This window comes from Corvus kubaryi, unplaced genomic scaffold (assembly GCF_017639235.1).
Source record: "Corvus kubaryi isolate FWS band 111438036 unplaced genomic scaffold, C.kubaryi_AGA036_p1.0 133, whole genome shotgun sequence".
Lineage (NCBI taxonomy): Eukaryota > Metazoa > Chordata > Aves > Passeriformes > Corvidae > Corvus > Corvus kubaryi.
In genome coordinates, this window is record NW_024580667.1 from 10,025,085 (window position 1) to 10,046,005 (window position 20,921).

The following is a 20,921-nucleotide window of genomic DNA, read 5'->3' on the forward strand; positions in this document are numbered from 1 at the left end:
AAATTGTTCTCCCACATATGCCTGTGTCCTAAAGCCATAAATCTTCATTATACTGCTGCTGCAACTGTTTGCTTTATCTTCTACAGGCAGCTACTGTCAAATATGCGGTGCATGCTGACACATTTTGCAATTTTGAGTTACTTAATTAACTACTCAGCTCCTGTGAATACCCCATCATGGCAAATGGTAAGCAGTGAGAAAGTACAACACACAGATTTCTTCTCAGCTGAAGTTTTAAAATAAATTCTTCATCTCAAAGAAAATTATCTCAGTTCTAGCAAAATTCTGGCCATCTGGAGCCTCATTTATTACTTTATAAGAAAGCTAACAAGCCAAGCAAGATGGGTCCCCAGGCATTTTCCTGCTCTGGAATTGCTTGGTAAGAAACTTTGGGGTTTTTTCATTTTCTCGAATAACTTACAAATGCATATAAAACTTTATTGAAAGCTGAAGAAATTTCAAGGTATAGAAGCCTTGGGTGTTATACATCTGTTTATAACAGATATATTGGCTGTCAAGAATAATCTGAGAATTAGCTTTAGGGAGGTTTATATAGCAGAGAAAACCCCAAACCCAAAAGCTGCTCAGCTGATCATATGCTAAAACTACTCTTGAGCTCCCAAGTGCAGCTCTCTGAAATTGACCTTGGACTGCTAAATCACAAACTAAGCTCCATATTGTATGAAACCAAACTAGTCCCTTAAAAATGTCAGCATGTAGTTTTTACATCATTTTATTTGTCAACCACAGAAAGAAAAAGGAAAATAAGAGTATACACAAGTCAAATACACAGGCACTGGACTAGAAACATTTCCAAGACAAGTTACAGAAGATTCAAAAATAAATTTAAAACATCTCCAAGTAATCTCATGAAAAATTTCCTTGTCACTCCTCCATTACAGGTTTAATAGGTTCAAACGATGCCGCTTCAGAGGAAAGGCACCATGAGACCACTTTCCCTTGTGGACGCCAAGTGCAACACAGAGCAGCTCACCAGGAAGAGCTGTCCCGTACCTGACCTTGGGAACAAAGGGACTTCGTTTCACCCCACATGACAAACTCATCACACCCCCAGTGCAGGGTCAGCACACTTTCCATGAGAGGTGAGCCAGTCTGCAGGTCCCTGAGGACAATCCCTGCTGCAGAACTGAGAGCATCGAGGGTACTGTTTGGAAACTGCCTCTGCCTGATGTGATCTGCAGAGGGCATGGATTTCAAAGGACTGTGTGCGACACCTCTTGGCAGTTTTCAATTCAAAGGAAAAATTCAATAAAGCAATTGACACCAGGAGGACAGTGTCAGAATTATCATACACTCATCAATCCTTCTGGTACTACATGAAAACCCCTCCAGATTTAAGAAGCAAACAAGTTCTCTATGCTGATTTCTGAGGACTTTTAAGGCAACATAATACTGCAATTAAAGCACATGAGCTTTAAATTTTTGTATTTATTTTTAATTAGAAAGCCACTTCAATTACAGAAATCTTCATTGTTTCAGATTAATATCAACAGCCTGAGTCCTGATCCTGAGAACAGATTCATTTAAGTGGCATTCCTCTCATACACTGTTTACTTGTGCAAGTATTTGCAAGACTCAGCCCTGAAGTCACTACACAATTTATAGCTGTGTTCCTCATTTGTGAACAAACTCAGCCTCTGAAGTCAGTAACACATTGTTCTGTCGTGTGCCATCATATTCTCTTAACTTCAGCAAAAACACATATATGTTAATTCACAGACAGGTGTGTATGCCAGGAAGAGGCAAGGAAGAGCTACCGGAAACCACGACAACCCGGAAACAAGCAAGGAAAGGGAACACTGCACAATGGGACATGGTTGTCCTCAAGATAAATACTAACAGTAAACATTTAGGCTGTTTTCTACAGAATTATTTCCATGAATCTTGACCACTATTGCAGCACCTCACACGTAAGGATCTAGAAGTGCCTATTAAAGGTGAGGAGGGAGGAAACTTCTTCCATGTCAATGAGGTCAGGATACCACCCTAAATACTATGTCTGGGTGGAGGTGAACAGGAAATTGCACTAAAGATCACTCTTGCTCACTTCTTGGAGAAAGTAAACAGCTGTTTCAAAGCAAATGCTACTGAGGGCAAATAAAAGAATGCTACCCAGTTGCAGCAGCAAATGTAGCTGTACATAGCCAAAAGTAGCCTGAGTTTTCCAAGAATTAATAGCTATATTTTTTAAGCATGTGCCAATGGACCTGCTTTAAACACTGCCCAAGAGGTAGCACAGATGCAGCAGGACAAAGACTTTCTCTGTGCTCTCCTAGGTCATCACAGTCAATTACACAGGCAAAGACTGCACCTGAGTTGCAAAAGAAGCATTTTGGTATCTTCTGAATATTTCTCATCAAATGCCGACTCTGAAAGACTCCTTGTTGCCTCAAAACAAAGCCTAGAAAAGCAAGGAGCACAAATATGTACATGATTTGGAGAGACTTCTGTATCTATTAATATAAACTAGGCAGGGATTAATAAAATTACATCCAAGACACATACACCAGAAAAATGCACAATGGACAAAAAAAGTAAACTATTTGTTACACTATGACATACAGAAGTCGTTTGTAAATTCTCAGGAAGAATCAAAGAGCAAACATCTCTTGTTAGTTTGTTTCTGTTAATAACTAAATACAACAGGTAAGGAACATTTTCACTGAAAACATTTTTTTGTATTTATGTGTCCTGTAAGTCAAGACAAGCAGGTTGCAATGACATCAGCAGGCCATAACTCTGAAATTCATGAAAAGGAAATATACTTTTTTATCATCAGAAAGTTTGGAATTAACAGCCCCAAGATATTAAAACATAAGAGATTCCAATCAAAGATAGAAGTAACTGAAAAAAAAATACTATCTATAGTTAAACCAGCCATATTAAAAACCCACCCATGCTCATTTTCAGGCACAGCCACTGAAAAACCCTCTCCTAACTGAAGGTCTGCTGCTGCTTCCTGAAACTGTTTTCAGACTAATACCCCTATGTAGAAACACGGCATGAGGACAATGAGTGGAGAACAATTGATGGCACACCTGGGATTGCCACTAAAGCACAGGCTGCCCAGACAAGGCTGGAGAAAAGAAAAGTTGCTTCTTGCTCATATTCATCGTAACACCCACATAGAGACCTTGGGGAATGGAAAGAAAATGCATTCCTTGTGCTCTACCCTGCTGCTTTGAGGCGTTTGTACAAGCTCAGGGTTCTTGGAAATGGGTGCCATTTCAGAGGAGTTCAGTTTTCGAGTACTGGAGCTTTCCAGTCCTGAAAGCCAGTCAGTTTTTTTGTGGATCAAGAAGTGACATCACTAATACACCATAACGTCCTCCATGGTATCTTCAGCTGTTGTTCACAGTTTCCATGGTTTACATCCCATGGCTCCCATGGCTTACATTCACTTCATGAAAACAAGTCCAGTATGCCTGCATCCTTCCTTTGCTTTCTGTTCCCTCTCCTTGTCATGAATAAGGAGACAGCCAAAAACAAGTACCAGGTCAGGATTTACTACTTCAAAATACAATTTCTAACAAAAGTTGAAACTCAAGCTTCTTATGCAAACTACCTTATTCCCTGGAATGTTTTGGGTAATGTTCTAGAAAAAACTGACCACATGCAACTGAGAAAATACTCGTTTCATCAGAAATTTCTATCTTTAAGCAAACTCTCCCCTGCAATTACTAGAAAACATATGCAACTTGAAATAATTTTAAAAACAGTATGAAGTTACAGGTAGGGGCAGAAGGTAAGTGACTAAACTTTAGTAGATGTGACTTGCAACCAGTGTTTTAGTCAAACCATTCCCTGGTTTCACCCCAGCAGCACAGCTGTATTGCTTGAATAGCAATCTGCCTTCTCTGCAGGAACTGGGAAGTTGCTGCTCTGCAGGCCACATGTGTGTCACACCCTCAACCTGCCCTGCCAAGACCCTCTGGCCAGGGCCAAATGAGCCCGTTTTGGGAACGGGACAGCCCCATCAGCCCACTCCCTCTTCCTGCCTGCTGGCAGACGAGGCTCTCAGGGGGCTCTGAGGGCAGCACTGCCCAGCTGACCAGCGGGGAGAGCCTTCAGCAGCTGCCCTGGTGCCACCTGATTCACAGGGAGGGGCAGCAGCCCTGTGAGACAAGGACCCGCTGCTCCCACGGGCCCGACCCCAGTCCCTGTGTGTGGGAACACGCACGGGACCTCAGCCCTGCGAGCTCATCCACTGCTCCCACGAGTTCTGGAACTCACTGCAACAGGCAAAGCAAGAACTTCCGACTCCTCAGAAATGGGGCTCTATGGAGTTTATTGCTCAAAGCACTTTATAATCCTTCAGCGAAATGTGCTATGAAGTGCAAAGTACTATTGTGAAGTCAAACTAAGATTCTTTTTCTTTTTTTAAAATACCTAGGAATTTCTCAGCATTTCCCTAATAAATCTTTATAAAAATAAATACTGGGAGGACAAAAGGGACAGTTCCCCCACAATTTTAGTAAACAAGTTTCATTCTTCCATGCTAAAATCTCTATTATCCTTCCAGAAAATATCAAAGCACCTAAGAGAAATTGAGGGTGCATCAGAGCTGCTTACAACTTATCTAGTTTATTGCCACAGCTAATGTATCACCAGAACTTTTAAATTTCATGGGTTTTTCTGAAAGGCCACAGTATCAGAAACAGCATTTGGCAAAGACTTTGAGAAGAACAGTTTTCTGATAGTCAGAAATGACCCTTATGATAAATTTATGGGGAAAATACTTGGATTATTTTTGTCTTTGATATTTTTTAACTTAAACCAGGTACCGGCCACATTTTGTCCCTCCCATTTCTACTGTATTTCCAGTTTCATGTACTTAGACCAATGACACGTTCCAAAAGCTGGCGTACGACATCTTTATATACACTACAAATTCAGATTACCAGACTGTAGTCAGACATTGAATGTATAAATAACTTTGCAAACTATTTACAGGTTTTAAACTAATCAGGTTTCAAGCAACCAACACTCTTAAGGCAAATTCATTTGTATGACTGGCTGTCTGGCCTCTCAGCATTTCTCTCCCCTCCCCAATTCCCCTAAAATGATAGGCAAATAGGAAATTGAATTACCCCCTGCCCCTGCATTGACAGAATTTCTTGTATGGAGAGATGATCTAACTACTTAGGAGCTTTCCTCAAAACAAGGAAAAATGCATAGAAATGCACTTCTGTGTCAAGAAAATCATTAAGGTGCATACCAAGAAGTGGAAGTCCTACCGTCTTACAAGAACACAACTTTTGTATGCACATGACAAATGGATTTGGGAATTTGGAGAAAGCATCAGTTTAAAGCTGTGCAAGCCTTTTTAGAACTATGCATTTATAAACTCATTAGAGATAAGATCTGAAGAGCTCAAAGGGATTTTCTCTTAGAGGTGACACTGTGCAATACAAAATGCCACAAACAGTGGATTTTCGAAGCACACGTTTAACTACATTAGAATTTTTCTCTTATACCATATTGCTGTGAAAGATACTATTCACCACTTTAAGGGATTCTGCACATCTTACCAATCCTTCCATTGGAATAAGAATTGGCCATTTCAAATAGTATTTTTCTGTTACAACATTGTATTCCTACGTGCAAGCACAGTGCGATCCCTTTTGTCAATGCATGACTGAAGCAACCAAGCATATTCTGGTGAAGTACACAGGATTCACATACCAAACGTGCTCAGTGCCTTCCTTTAAGTCCCAATCATCACTTTGTTCTTAGTATTTTTCAATGCCCTGATTAGGTCTTTGTTTGGAAGTAATTAGCTACTGTGGTTTGAAGGATTTTGGAACAAAGCAGAGACTTTATACTGAATGCAGAGGTCATCTCCAACAGAGACAAAAGGTAGCAAATTATCGATTAGCTTTGTATTTAGAAGCATCCCTTGGTTCACTGCTAGGATTGCTCCAGTCATCTGCTTCAGGTGTGGTCTTGTAGTGCCGCCATGCTGACTTATTAAAAACGGGAAGTCTTTCAAATGATTCACTTGAAAGGGCCTATAGAAAAACAAAAGCAATGGTTAGGTATCATTGGAGATACAAGAGCAAGGTGATACTCCAGGGAGTTCTACAGTTACAACTTCTGTACCCAACAAGTGCTGCAATTATCCCAGAGTTACACATCACAGCACTACTTTGAAAATACTTGAGCTGTGACTAGTAGCTCTAGGTATACTCAAAGTCCTAGTCAAAGTTAAAAGAAAGTAATAGCACTGAAAAATATTTCCCTTCTTTCCACAGAGTGGTGTCTACTGAGATAGCAAGAAAAAGATTTTTGGTCAAAGATATTTTAGTGAGATTTGTCACTGACACAGAGCAGACAGTTCCTCAAACACTTCCCCTTCCTGAATGCACTTGGGCTCTGCCAGCACACTGATCTGTGGGGGCTGACCCAGTTCAGTCCCCTGGCCCACCTTTTTCCTCTGAGAAAGGCCAGACCTTTCTTCTCCACACACACATGCAGAGGATGAAACCCATCAGAAGCAGAGGATTCCACAACTCACTTGCTATATACAGCAAGGCACAGTGACAGTGCTAAGCCAATAACCTACACGAGCTACACACTCTGTTCTTTTAAACTCCCTTGTGGAATTCAAGCAGTGTCAACCCTTAGCCCCTGAGTAGCCTGGGCTTTTCCAAAAAATGACAACAAGATCAGTACAGTCTATTGCATCAAGAACTGCATAGAATAGAAGATATTTACTAGTTAGGAGTTGGCCAATGATCTTCTCAATTCTATTGTGGCCAAAACTTAGAAACAAAAAGCATTAACCAAAATTATCTCATATCACAGTTCTTGGAAGATTCACCACTTATAACAATCCAACTGGGGGACTGAAAAAAAATCAAAGCAAACTAACTAGTATTAGTACCAGATTAATATATATAACCTTGGAGTTTAGGATTTTATGTAACTGATTTAGGTTAAAGTGTCAAAGACAGCAAAAATAAATTCCAAAACAAGCTGAAGAGGTAAAAGAGCCTGCTACAAACAACTTGCACTGCATTACTAGTTTATAAAAGGGTCAAATTCATACCTTCAAATAAATAACAGCATCTGAACCCACACCTTCCATTGAGTAGAGTTTAAGGTCACCTTGAAAGTACCTCGCATACAGACGAGAAATTGGCAATCCATAGCCAAACCCAGCCTGTCAAAACAAAAGAACAAAAGGAAAAATATGATGACAAGTTAAAAAAAATGCAACAGATCCCTGCATTAATTTATAAAAGTGAGGACATCTAAATATTAGATTTGTATCAAATTCTTTTTTAAGCTTTCCTTTATTTCTCAGTTTATACTTTAAGTCCATATTCAGTATTTGAGCAATCTCCTTTTTTCCTGTGCATTAGTTTTTAGTACAAAAAAGGCTGAGTCCTTTGCTAGAACTCCCTTGTCCATTCTGCATTTTCTCAGAGGCAGGTAGGTGCAGCATACCATTCATGCTGCTTGCAACCAGCAAAGCAAACCAATGCTCTACACAGCCTCCTCGCTGTGATGACCATTGCTGTAGTACTGCATTGTTTCTTTGGTAAAAATCAGAGTTTTGACAGCATGTTTTTTCTCCCCCAAGCCTGCGATTATTATTCTCGAATGTCTCCACACTTAGGACATAAGAAAGCCAGAGACAACTCTGCTTCATCTAGGTCATACTATTAAGTGACTGCTAGTGCCACAGTGCCAGAGATCAGCAGAGTCCTGCAGAGGAATACGCAAGCAATACAAGGCAAATTATGCTCTCTGGTTAACAAAAGATCAGGATTCCACAGCACTGAATGATCTCCTGAAGACTGAGACACACAATTTTTAAAGCATAATGGACTTGATGGGTACAAAGTTTAGATTTTAAATTTACAAAACTAATATTCATAACCATGCCTGCAACAAGATCAATCACTAGGCACCTCTTCCAGGCCTCTCTTGTCAGAAAAGTTACAAGAAAACCCTCCAAGTTTCTCTCACTGCAGCAAAGGAGTAAAATTTTGCTCTACACACCAACTCTTTCAGATGACTGGGTATGTGCTGAGAACCACAATGGCTATGCACCCAAATCCCACCTGAATTTTTCAGGACTATCCAGTGCAATAAAGGAATGATTCCAAACACACAAGCATTTGGAAAAAAAAAAAAAAAGAAACAAAAAAACCCCAAAAACCAAACACATATACAAAGCAATGTAGTAAGGGTGGACTACGAGAAAAATTAGACACCTGAAGCTTTCAGAAAACCAATAAATTCATTCCACAATAATATTTGTACAAAAGCAACCTGACAGGTAAGTGATAAACATACCCATAATTTTTAAAACAAAGGCCTAAAATGATACAAAAAAGAGAAGGCTAAGAAGAAGGACTATGCAAGCACTATGCACAGCTAATATGTGATATCACTTTCTAGGAAATCCCTTGAGGGAAAACTGAACATTAAAGAACTTGTACTACAGTGTCCATCAAAAATTCTCTTGCTGTCATCTACTACAACGTATCTTCTGGCCTTTTTTGCATTGTTTTTACAGAATTCTAAATCTAGTATTAAATTTGTTTACAGTTGCTCACTCAGCTCTTCTGAGCAAAATGAGAAACAGAAATGCCAAGTACACCCTTTTCACACTGCTTGTCATAGTTGTTAGTGTCCATTAGCAGAGTTAAAACAGTTGTTTAGCTGCCCTTTTCCCAACATCTCCCACTAGAGACACACGCATCACTTTCAAACACCTGGTCTTGAAACTTGAGAGATTTCTTTCTTAACCTCTAAAAAACTGATTTGACTGCCTCAGAAAGAGCTAAAAAAAAAAGTCAGAAGCTGACTTTCTTTTCTGGAGACTGGACAATAAATACATTACAGAAATTATAAGGCAGAGTGACCAAAAGGCAACTTGTGGACAGTACATACCCCAAGGACCAGCTCAAGTAAAGGGTAATATCAAACAATACTGAAAACACTTTATACTTTCCTCACTCCAGAATTACCCCTCCTTAAAACCCAGCTTCTGCTTGTCTCCTGTTCCTTCATGCTCTGTGCTAGCCCACATCATTATTTCATACAGCCCTCTTTCAAACATTTCCCGTCAGCCTCTTCTGTGCACTGCCTTTAGGGTGTTTTCCAAACCAGGTAACTTACAAGAAACATGAAGACAAGAGACCCCAGATGAGTACCTTGTTAAATCCTGGCCTTGCAAAGGGTATATTTTGCAAAAGACAATTAACAAGAGGTGATTACTACACAGATCTGTGCTTGACCTAGAGGACAGAACAGTCCATGATGGCACATCTGCCTTGAGAAAGGAAAGCTCCTTAGAGAATATTTACCATTAAACGCTATGGTCTGCATTAAACAAATAGGAAGTTATTACATTTCTGTGTTACTAGCATCTACAGATTTAAATTAAAACTAATTTAAGCCACGTTTCTCCTTCTTCTGTAAACAAATGCTGCCAGAGAGAGAATCATTAAATTCCCTAAGAAAACCTACTACCACTAAACATGACCATGTGGTTTTGTGTACTCTATGTGCAGTGCAGATGAACCTAAGACCTGCTAAAATTCTGAATGCTGCCATGGTAACAAGGTTTCTCAGCAGTCTTTAAACAACATTTGCAATGACAGGGAGCAAAAATTTTCCCCTATCAACAAGGATACCTCTCTTCCACTGCCCAATTCCATGAATGTTTCATAAACTAGACAGGGGATCATATAATGAGGGGAAGGAATGTTAGAACAGAAAAATATGTCTATTTACACTGCACCATAGCTTAGTTTAGAATATTACCTAAGTCAAGGATGACACACCACCAACCTTCTGCAGCACTGTAATTCTTAAGTGGTTTTGTTTTGTCTTTGACACTTAACAATAAGGAAACTCCTTCTGTATGGACATCAAAGAGGATTTATGTGGAACCTTTCTGCTAAAGGATTTTTATTTCCAGACTGACATGCAAGGCACAGCATAACTGCATCTGGGCCATAATACATAACATGTCAAACTTCACTGCTAAGTCCTTGTTCCTGTTAGTAGCAAGATATGGCACAGACTCACAGCTTGACTTTTTTCTTTCTGCACACACATAAATAACAGAGCTGAACAGCTATTCTTGACTTTCAGTCTTGTGCAGGCATTGGTCAGACTCACAGGGCACAAGCTGCTGGATTCACAAGAGAGGAGGATCCTTTGCAGGTTTGACTACAGTGGCATAGACTGAGAAAGGCAAATAAAGCCTGAAAACGGGATACAGTAGAATACCACCAAGGATAAATGCCACAAATCAAAGTAAGCAGTTTTGAAGATGAGGAAGTAAACACAGCAATGCATTGCTAAAGATGCACGGAAAAAAGAAAAAAGAATAGTGTCAATCCTAAAATGAACACATTTTATAATCAGAGCTACAAAGGAAGAGACAGTTTAATAGTGCATACAACCGGTAATCAAGGTGTAAGTTTATCCTGAGAACAAGTTTCAGGAAGTCCTTGTAGACTGATACAGTAAATTGCTGATCAAAAGTGAGACAGAACAAAGCCAGATTATGCATCAAGAGAGATTCTGCCATTTGTGACAAAGAAAAAAAGCTTGTATTTGGATTAAGGCCTGTTCCCTCTCACTCACCACATTCAAGAAGATTTTCTATGAAAAAGCAGAAGTCTGAAACATAAGACTGAGATGTGCTGTAGAGGTAGGAGCTGTGAAGGATCAGTACCAAGTCAGTGCAGACAGAACGGGGCTTCACACCTCTCACAGTGCAAAGGGGTAAAACCAGTGCAATGTATTGCCATGCCACAATGGTACCCACTGTGGACCAAGACAGCACCATAAAGCCTTTCTGCTCATAAGCCAAAAGGAAATTTATTACCTCTGAGTGATGCCTTTTCCTGGTCTTAAAATCAAGAGTCAAACACTCTAGAAGGGAAAAAGGGATTTTACCTTGGTATTTATTTTAAGGATCCTTAGGTGCACTATGTCCAGGTCAACTGCACCTCAATGCACACTGCTATGCACACCCCCAAAAGATCTGGTATAATATTATAGGTCTCATTAATTAGCATATCTATCAAAGATTCCCCAGTGAGAGGCTCAAGTGAGCCCCCCTCCCCAAGGAACCTTCCCCTGGATGGTTCTATCTTGGTTTACAGAATGTGTTCTGGAGAGGACCTTGGGGTCTGGGGCACACTGATCCCTAGCTATGAAGCTTCTAAAATGTTTAGTCTCCCAGCTTGACAAACAAGTCCAAGAATGTAGGCAAAAAGCACTAAGAGTACAGAAGTTGTAAAAAGGTATAACAGGGATATAAAAGAAAAGGCAAAAAATCTTCATGGCATCATGAGTCACTCTGAACTGATTTTACCCTCACTTTACTGTTAAATATTTTATATCCAAAATAGTCACATGGACAAGAGGGAACAGCCTCCAAGCTGTGCCAGGGAGGTTCAGGCTGGACATCAGGAAGAATTTCTTCACTGGAAGGATTGTCAGGAATTGAAACTGGCTGGCCAGGGAAGGACTGGAGTCAGTCATCATGCCTGGAAGTGTTCAGGAAACAAGTAGACACAGCACTTAGCCTTTAGTTTAATTCCAAGCCTTTAGTTAATTTTAAAAAACTGCTTAGGAACATGCTAGATGAGAATGCTCCTAAGCAGGGAAAGGAAATTTCTCAAGAGAATCAACTCCTCAACAGGATTGCATCAGAAGGACAGAGAACAGAGATGAGAAGAGGCAAAATACAGTATCTGTATTAGTCCACTTACTGAAAATCAGTCAAGTGCAACAGTAGCCATACAATTTTTATCATGAGTCAATACACAATTTAATAAAACAATTTAGAAGCAGTATTTTAATAATATTTTTTAAAAATCATGCTTGCTAAAAGAATCTACACATTCAACACTGAAATAATTTCCCTGCCTAGAAGAAACTATGGGGAATTATTTTTTTATTTGAAATCTGGCCCTGATGCATCTCAGAAAGGAGTATCACGTGAGATATTTCCAATTGAACAGGAATATACCAAAAGTGTTCATACCACATGCAGGTTTGGGACTATTTTTTAGATGTGTTTTTACAGTCTGTAACTTACAGAAAAATGATCCTCAAGCTTCAGTATAAGCTTGTGCATTGCCAGGAGGTGCTTCTCAAGTGCTGAGCAGTGTGGCTCACCTTTTTAATTCATTTATGATAGGAAACTTCGATAAACAGTAATTTATACACCAAAGAGGAGCTCATTAGGTGATCCACCTTCTCAGTAATATCGCACTAAAGATCCTGCCCATTAATCTGTGAAAAGACTGTGCTTATGCAGTTTTTTTATGCTTGTTTCCAAGAACATAATGTCAAGACAGAAGTAATTTTCTATTCCATAGACCAAGTGATGATAACACAACCCATTTTCTCCTGTTCTACCTGGATAGACTTGCTAATGATAAACCATTTCCTCAATGGAAAACCTGATCCAGCAGGTTGCAGTGAACGGAAATGTAAAATCAGAGTGGTGCAAAGGGATATTTAAACACATATTGCAACTGCTTACCAAAGGCACAGCCCTCGAGGGCTCCAGACTGGGCCTGGGTGCTGTTGAGTACATGTAGTTAAACAATCTGTCTATTTTTCTTAGAGGTACACCTCCACCTTGGTCACTTATCTAAGGAATGAAAATGGAAGAGTTTTAAACATTAGGTTCTGGGAAAAAAACCACAAAATCTCAAGCAGCATTATCTAAATTACTTTATAAATATTAAAAGGAGCAGCTAGGGACTTTGGGGCTGTCTGGTTTGGAGAAAAGAAGGCTGGGAGTGACCTTGTCATGGTCCACAGCTTCCTGAGGAGGGGAACTGGGGAGGGAGGTGCTCATCTCATCTCCCTGGATCTAGTGACGAGACGTGGGAACAGTTCAAAGCTGCAACATCAGCAGGGGCTTAGAGTGGACATCAGGAAGCATTTCTGTATGGGAAAGGTGGTCAAAGAGTGGAATGGGTTTCCTGCAGAGGTCATCAATGGCCCACATCTGTCAGTGACCAAGATACATTTGGACTCTGCCCCTAACAAACGTGCTTTGACTTTTGGCCAGCCCTGAAGTGGTCAGGCAGTTGGACAAGATGCTCCTCATAGGTCCTTCCCAACTGAAAATATTCCATTCTAATGAATATGAAGCAGGTGATACAATAATTAATTTGCCTTTTCAAATTATATGTCATACTAATCTAAACCTAGCAGGTTTGCAAGCTGTGTATTATTTTTAGGCATTTACCTTAATAGATAGATCTTCTTTCCCCAAAGTGACTAAGGTTTTGATCGATGGATAGGCTTCTTTCTTACCTTCATGCAATTCCACTGTAGCTCTCATTGAATTCTGAAGGTAAAAGAAAATAGTCTCTTTGATCCTAACTTTAACATACAAGCTTTTTGTGACAAGCTAGAACTTGCATTTATTTTGTTGCCTCTACTCTGTCCTACAGTTGTGTAAAAGGTAGAGAAGGCTGTATTTAACACAAATTCAAGTGCCATCCAGTCAATGAATTGCCCAGTTGAATTTTTACATTACAACTTGTTATACATAACTTTTATTTACTTGGTATAGTCAGAGAAAAGAAAGCAAGACTTTTTTTTTTTCCCCTGTGTGAAATCAAGTAAATATACCCACGGGATGAGAACATCCTTCACCTCTACCATGCACAACACCAACAGTGATGTTCACCCACAGAAAGCTAGTTTTGATTTTCTCAGCCTGGGTCACACAATTTTTAAGATACCATCTGTCAATCTGATTTTATAATGCATGTTAACAAGAGTTTCCACTGCCAGTTCTTTACAGCTACAACTTACTGCCTTCAACCTGCTTCATGACTTGTACCAAAAACATACCCACATGTAACGTACCAATTTTCACCTGTTCTGCCCTAGAACTAGTGTTACAAATGGCAAAATGGGGAAAGACTTACATGAACATAGTTGACAAATGTCAGAAATCAAACCCCAAAAACCAGTACTTTGAAAAAGTTTCTCTCTGGCCAAACACAAGTTTTCCCCTCAATTTCTGGTGTTCGGTTACACCACTCAGAGACCTCCTCTCTTCTTTCAAACAATGTAACAGCTCTCACATGTTCTGTTTTCACTGTTGCTCCAATTATTCAGAACACATAAACCCAAACAAAGCATGTCATCTACACTATTCAAAGACACAGGGCCTGTTTTCACAGTAAAGACACTGATCCTAACCAGTCCTCAAATATGCAATAAAGAAGTAAGCTCATGAAAACTGCAAGGTTATGAATATTCCATCACTGCAAAACTAAACTATCTTGAGTGTTTTAAGTTAATCAAAAAAGCCACAAAAGCACAACAGGAGAAGTGGGAAACCAGGCAGTTTTTAAGTACACAAGGTCATAAGAGAGGGGTTTAAATCTGGCTTTTAAACAAGTGAAGAGTGTTTGAAACTTAAGAATACGCTTAAGAAAGGAAAACCGAAATAACATTTGAGAGCTGTAACTGGAAGGAATCTCAATTTCAACAGTAATAGGGTCACAAAACCCTCCCAAATATTAACAAGTGCAACCTACCTTGAATAATTCAAATAACATATGAAACAAATGAGAAGGTACATAGACTACTTGAATAGGCTTGTTTGGAGCTTTAGCTAAGAAAAAAAAGAGAAAAATGTCAAATCATTTTTCTTCAAAACAGTATTTTGTAGCATTGCCCTTTATCAGAATAACATGAACATGTAGGTAAAGACAAGCATGTAAGCATGTTCTAATTTTCCCAGTGCAAAATTAGTTTCATGAAGTAAAACCATAAATTTTAGTCACTGCTATCACCTGAAAGAACACATTATAATTACGATCTTCAAATCTATCCAGTCAGCAGACTTTGTTTAGATAGGAAGCTTCACTAAGCAGTGGCTGGTTTCCTACCAACAGTGTATGTTAACCAAGGGAACTTTCCTACTTAGGTGGGAAACTTTCACATGTTCACATATTATTTAAGCATAATATTTGCTGCACAAAAAGATTCTTAAACTAAAGAAAAAGTAACTGCTTAAATATTCTAAAAACAACGACATATTTTCCCCTCATTAAAACATATAAAATGTAAGTATTCATAAAAAATTTCAAATCTACTTCAAACAATAACACAGCTTCCATATTCCAAACCATCACTGAATTGTTTGCCCACTGCTGTCCCCCTGTGAGTGTTTCAGCAGAGGGGTACGGCTTGGCACAGCTCTGAATGCCAGAATGCTCATTGACTGATTGGGCAGGAAATAATACAGCTGCATTTAATACATTCCAGGACAGTTTTGGTACTGAAGATGAAGTCATCCCTGAACATTCAAATACCTACTGGCATTAAATTATGCAGTCACAGAAAGTCAGACTGAGCAGCAGTTCAGACTGAAGGGAAGTCTCGAACTGTCTGCTTCATAAATTCCAGAAAGATATAAATATGCACTAAGAACATGACTGGAGTCAACTTCACTCCTTCTGGCACTGAGGGCTGGTAATAATCCCAGTAATTATTTTATGAGACATGGTAGTGAAAAATCCTAGGAAAAGGAGAAGACTAAAACAATGCTCTGCAAGGCAACTTGATACTTCATCCTGTTAATTTTATCAGTCCATACTCCCATTCCCTTACTTCACCAAAACCAAGGCAAACTGACTCACACTTGTTTGAGGCACAGAGACAGAAGATGAGATATCGTTGCTCTTGTGAGGTAATTTGCAAAGTTCCTTTCCTCATATTGATAATAAGATGGTTTAAAGGAAATAGTTCATTCTTTATTCACTTTTTTTTTTTAGCTCCAGCAGCTTGCTTTCTCTACTGTTGGATCTTTTTACTTACGCTGTCAGATGAATTTTGCATTGATTGATTCCTCTGCTGCAACACTCAGTACTTCTATCTCTAGAATCACCCAGTTTAAAAGGGAAAGGTTGGGTCCCTTGGTTTTGGGAGAGATGGGTGGTAATACCTCATTGCTGACAGTATCACCTTGTGTAGAGAAATATTTCTATACTACTCAGTAGTACTTTGAGCAACACATATTCCATATATCACACTCTCCATTGAGTGTTACCTGTTTTTGAGACTTTTGCAATTCTGCTACTGAAGTCTGGAAACATCTTAGTCTTGTTTGGCTGCTGTCCAAAATTTGGGAGAGGATCACTCAGGAAATTTTTTTTTTAACTAAAGAAAATAAGCTCCTTTTTGTCAATAAAATAATGAACAAAAAGCAGTCAATACGCTGACAAGGCCTGTCTCATCAGTTTTGTGTCATCCAATTACCATCTCTGCAATCAACTTGAAACAGATTTTCATGTGATAAGTTTATGATAGGATTTAAAGCATAGACTACCTAATAAAAATTCCAATTTTGCCATCTTACACAGAAGGGCTCACCGCTGTGTCAAGAGTGCCAGTGGAATTCATTATAAGCACACTTTGGAATAAAACAAGTTTCAGTTCAGTTAGAAGATTAGAAGGCAGGCATGTTTCCTTCTCAGTTATGAGGAGTCTTGATTTATTTTCTTCAAAGTGAGAGCGAGTTCAGCAGATAGAACTCCGCATTCAGCATAAAGAAGCACACATCATGATGATAAACTATAATTCAGGTGCCCATGTAGACACTTAGAACAAAAGCAACTGCATACAGGACTGCAGAGTTCAAATTACAACTTACAATTAGTTAACAAAACTAGAAATCACATATCAGAAATGCATTTTCTTACATACATCAACCAAATAATTTCATAATTACCATTGAATTCTTCAACTTCCAGATCAGGTGCCACTGTATAGTACTGTTCACATAACATCTTAGCTGTTTCATAAGCATCTACAAAACAACACAACAAACACTGATTTATCAAAATCTTCTAGAGACGACCAGCAGTGTTCATCCTCTCTGAAAGACCACAAACAGAACACTCATTTTGAGCACTAGTTTACAAGCATGAAGCTGGTATCCAATCTAGTCCCTTTTTCTCTGTACACTCGTAGCCCAGTTGTCAGGAAAGGGAAAATTCGATCTAAAGCTCTAAAAAGAAAAGCACAGTACTGGAGGGAAGCTATTTTTCATCCTTGTTCAGGGCTTGAAAACCAGAAGGATATAATCTTAGGCTGACCATAAAAATCTAGTTATTTTTCATTCCCTTATTACAGTTTAATACTTGCTCTTTCCACCTCAAATAAAAAAGGATGATATTGCAGCCATAAATTCAAGTTTTCCAAACACAATACTGTTTACAATACTTAATTTTCAAGATCTTTTGGGGGAAAAGCCGGAATCGTTAAGATTCTTCATTCCTTCCTACTGAACCAAAAATTACTCCCCCTGAAAATACCTCCCCATAGCCCAAATCAGGCCTTACATATTGTTAAAATACCAGTAGAAAGTTTAAGTTAACCTTTGTCACTAGTGGTGTCCCTCAAGGTTCAATACTGGGCCCAGTATTGTTTAACATCTTCATCAATGACTTGGAGGAAGGGGCAGAGGCCTCCTCAGCGAGTTCACTGATGGCACAAAGCTGGGAGGAGTGGCCGATACCCCCAAGAGCTGTGCAGCCCTTCAGAAGGGCCTTGACAGGCTGGAGAGATGGGCAGAGGAACGCTCTGAAACTCAGCCAGGGCAAATGCAGGGTCTGCACCTGGGCAAGAACAACCCCAGGCACCAGCACAGGCTGGGGGCCCACCTGCTGGAAAGCAGCTCTGAGGAGAGGGACCTGGGGCTCCTGGTGGACAACGAGCTGTCCATGAGCCAGCAGTGCCCTGGGGCCAGGAACACCAATGAATCCTGGGGTGCATTAGGAACAGCACTGCCAGCAGGTCAGGGAGGGGATCCTGCCCTGCTACTCAGCCTCAGTGAGGTGTGTTTGGAGTGCTGTGTCCAGTTCTGGGCTCCTCAGGACAAGAGAGACAGAGAGTTCCTGGAGTGGGTCCAGTGGAGAGCAACAAATATGGATTAAGGCCTGCAGCATCTCTCTTACCAGGAGAGACTGAGGGATTTGAGCCTGTTCAGCCCTGAGGAGAGACAACTGAGAGGGGACCTCATCAATGCCTAAGAGTATCTGTGGAGGAGGTGCCAAGAGGATGGAGCCTTTTGGAGGTTCTTTTCTGTGATGCTGAGCAATAGGACCAGAGGCAGAAACTGATGCACAGGAAGTTCCACCTGAACATGGGGAAGAACTTCCCTGTGCAGTGACCAAGCACTGGCACAGATTGCCCAGAGAGGGTGTGGAGTCTCCCTTACTGGAGATGTTCAAGAACCATCTGGACACAATCCTGCGCCATGTGATCTGGGATGAGCAGGGAGGTTGGACCACATGATCCATTGTGCTCCTTTCCAACCTGACCCATTCTGGGATTCTATATTTGAAAGATTTCTTCCTGGTTTCTTAGCAAATCTAGGTCAGTTTGAGTGCAGTCTAACATTTCATCTTCCTCTAAAACTCAACTCTTTGGCAGAGTGCTAAGACTGCGAAAGAGACTGTGAAGTTCAAAGCATGCTTCATGGTGTGGATGGAGATAAAGTAGCAACAAGAGTGAGGGATCTATTGGTAATCTAAAATCCTGGCTCCAGGAACAAACCTGAATTTGCCGTCAGCTCAAAAGTCTTAAGTGAGACAGAGACAGCCACTTCACACAGCACAGACACAACACCTGGTGTAGCTGCTTGAAGCAAGAAGTGGCTGTCTAAATAATTTCTTCAATGTTTGAAGGGCATACAGAGCTTGTAGCTGCCACATACAATACCACATCGACATTTTAACTGATAAACAGCCCAGAATGCTGCCTGTGAACCAGAACATTTGGGAGCTAGCACAGCATACAGAACATAAATTAACCCCTCCACCAATTCTACAAGGAAAGGCCTCAATCACCTTGACAGGACTATACAACCCCTGTCTTTAAGGACATTTCATTTCTTTGAAAGGCAACACTGTTGGCTACACCCTTGTTTGTTCAGTGCTGTGTAAGACCTATTTTAGCTACTTGCTTGAAAACTGGACTTAGCACCTTCCGACACTATGCACTCCCCTGTCCAAGGCAGCAAGTATGAATCTGATGATCAAAATTGATTCAAATATTGCTATTGGTAGGAAAAGCTAAATAAACAACATGGCTGTAACATATACAATGCTGACACCAAAGTGGAGTACGGTCAATCAAAACAAAATAAAAGCTGCTGAAAAAGGCCACCTTAGGAGCCAAGAAGAGCTAGAAAAAAAGCCGTAAGAGAGCTGTAAAAAGCATTACAAAGCAAGCTATCATGCAGGTCAGACTTTGAGATAAGAAAGGTTTCCCTCTCCCTTCACCAAAGGGTGAGAGAAGGTAAAGGGGAGAAATGCATTCTTCCCCCCTTTGCAGCTGCACTAACAGCAGCAAAGGATAGAGCCTGGAATTCTCTCCTACAGCAAGACCTGCATTTGCTAATAGATACACCCAGAGTGTGAACCTCCCACAGAGAAATTCTTGAAGCAGCCAGCATTGCCTCATGCCTGCTTGTTAACATTCTGAAAGCATGTGAACATTCACAACTCAGCAAACAGGACTTCAGTGTGACTGTGCCAGATCAGTCAGGTGCAACCATCACATCCATGTCTTCTGCAGGAGACAGAACAGGCTGTGGTATGATCAGATGACAGAGGAAGGAGGAGTCTCACCGGGATATCTGTACACACGAGGACATTTACAGAAAGGCCTAGCTAAAGCAAACTAAACCAAATGGCAACTTCACTTACTCTCAGTTTTCTGTAGTACCAGCATGAGATACAAAGGCAGTACATGAGAACCCGCTTCTAAGTATTTCAGGAAAAAACCATCTAAAGTTTAACAAAACATTTAGACACTTCATCTGATATTTAAAAGTACAAATTAAAGCTATTAAAAATCACATTGTTTTCTTAGTTCTGTTAACAGACCAAAAGTTTCTCTCTTCTCAATAATGAAGACATTAGAAAGCCTCAATAAGCCCAGGGCTTTATTGTGAGCAACTGCAGAGCTTTCATTTATTAAAATAAGAAAAGAGAAATGGATTTAAATCACCTTCAGTCTCTTGTATCTCAATAACATATTTCTGCATATTTTAAGTTGGGGGGATTTCAGTCAACAAAAATATTAACTTCATCTTACCTTTAACCACCTCTGCCACATCACAATTAGGATCGATACTTCCAATATGTTTGGGATGAGCTGGATTAATATCTCCACCAAACAGAAGTGCTAAAATAAAAAAGAAATGGTAGTAAATTATTTATTACCCTTGAGGCAGCCCAGAAAGTTTCAATTTGATGGTATCAGAGGCTTCCTGTACACTGCATCATTTTGTAAAAAGATACTCTAGCAAATTGTTACAATCCTCATTTAGGAAGACTACTTGTCTAACTGCTCATCTTCCCCCCTTTTTTCTAGTTTTTACAGTTAAGACTAGTTAAAACAGAATTTGTGATGTAGGAGGGTTAAGGTGAAAACCTACATTTCAAAGCAGATTATCAAAAATTAGATAAAATTTAAATGTAAAATGCCATTATGCCAGAACAGAAGCACTCACAACAATGAAAACATTACAGTAAAAAGGACTGCAGAACTGTAAGGCATCATTAAAAGCCTTTTACACTCACCTAAGCTGCAATTTCACAGCTGGCACAGAGGTCTCACTCACTCACTCGACTTTCTCCCTGGATCTCAGCAGTATGATCCCCACTCCCTCTTTGCACAAGGGTCTGGTACTCACCAGACCCTTCACCAAGAGTTTAAAGAAGACTCTCAAAGAAGTAGAAAGGTTTTATACTTTATTTCAGGAGTGATTTTCTGCTATTTTAGCAAGTTAGTGAGCTCTGACATGAAGCAGGTGCAGCATGAGGTGAGCAAAAGTCCAGATCTGAAAGCTTTTCCTACCCTGGGCA

The 20,921-nt window shown here is 40.0% G+C and overlaps 1 protein-coding gene across 1 annotated transcript in view; it reads right to left on the reverse strand.

The window, feature by feature from the left end:
* Window positions 1-717: 717 nt before the first annotated feature.
* The window catches only part of PDK3 (pyruvate dehydrogenase kinase 3), a 36,316-nt gene continuing 16,112 nt past the window's right edge, over window positions 718-20,921 (reverse strand). The window contains exons 4-10 of the mRNA XM_042035972.1: window positions 20,149-20,238; window positions 16,775-16,852; window positions 14,577-14,653; window positions 13,268-13,369; window positions 12,551-12,661; window positions 7,073-7,186; window positions 718-6,032 (exon numbers count right to left, since the gene is read on the reverse strand). Coding sequence (XP_041891906.1) covers window positions 5,889-6,032; window positions 7,073-7,186; window positions 12,551-12,661; window positions 13,268-13,369; window positions 14,577-14,653; window positions 16,775-16,852; window positions 20,149-20,238 — 716 coding nt within the window. The 3' untranslated portion in view covers window positions 718-5,888. The remainder of the gene's footprint in view (window positions 6,033-7,072; window positions 7,187-12,550; window positions 12,662-13,267; window positions 13,370-14,576; window positions 14,654-16,774; window positions 16,853-20,148; window positions 20,239-20,921) is intronic.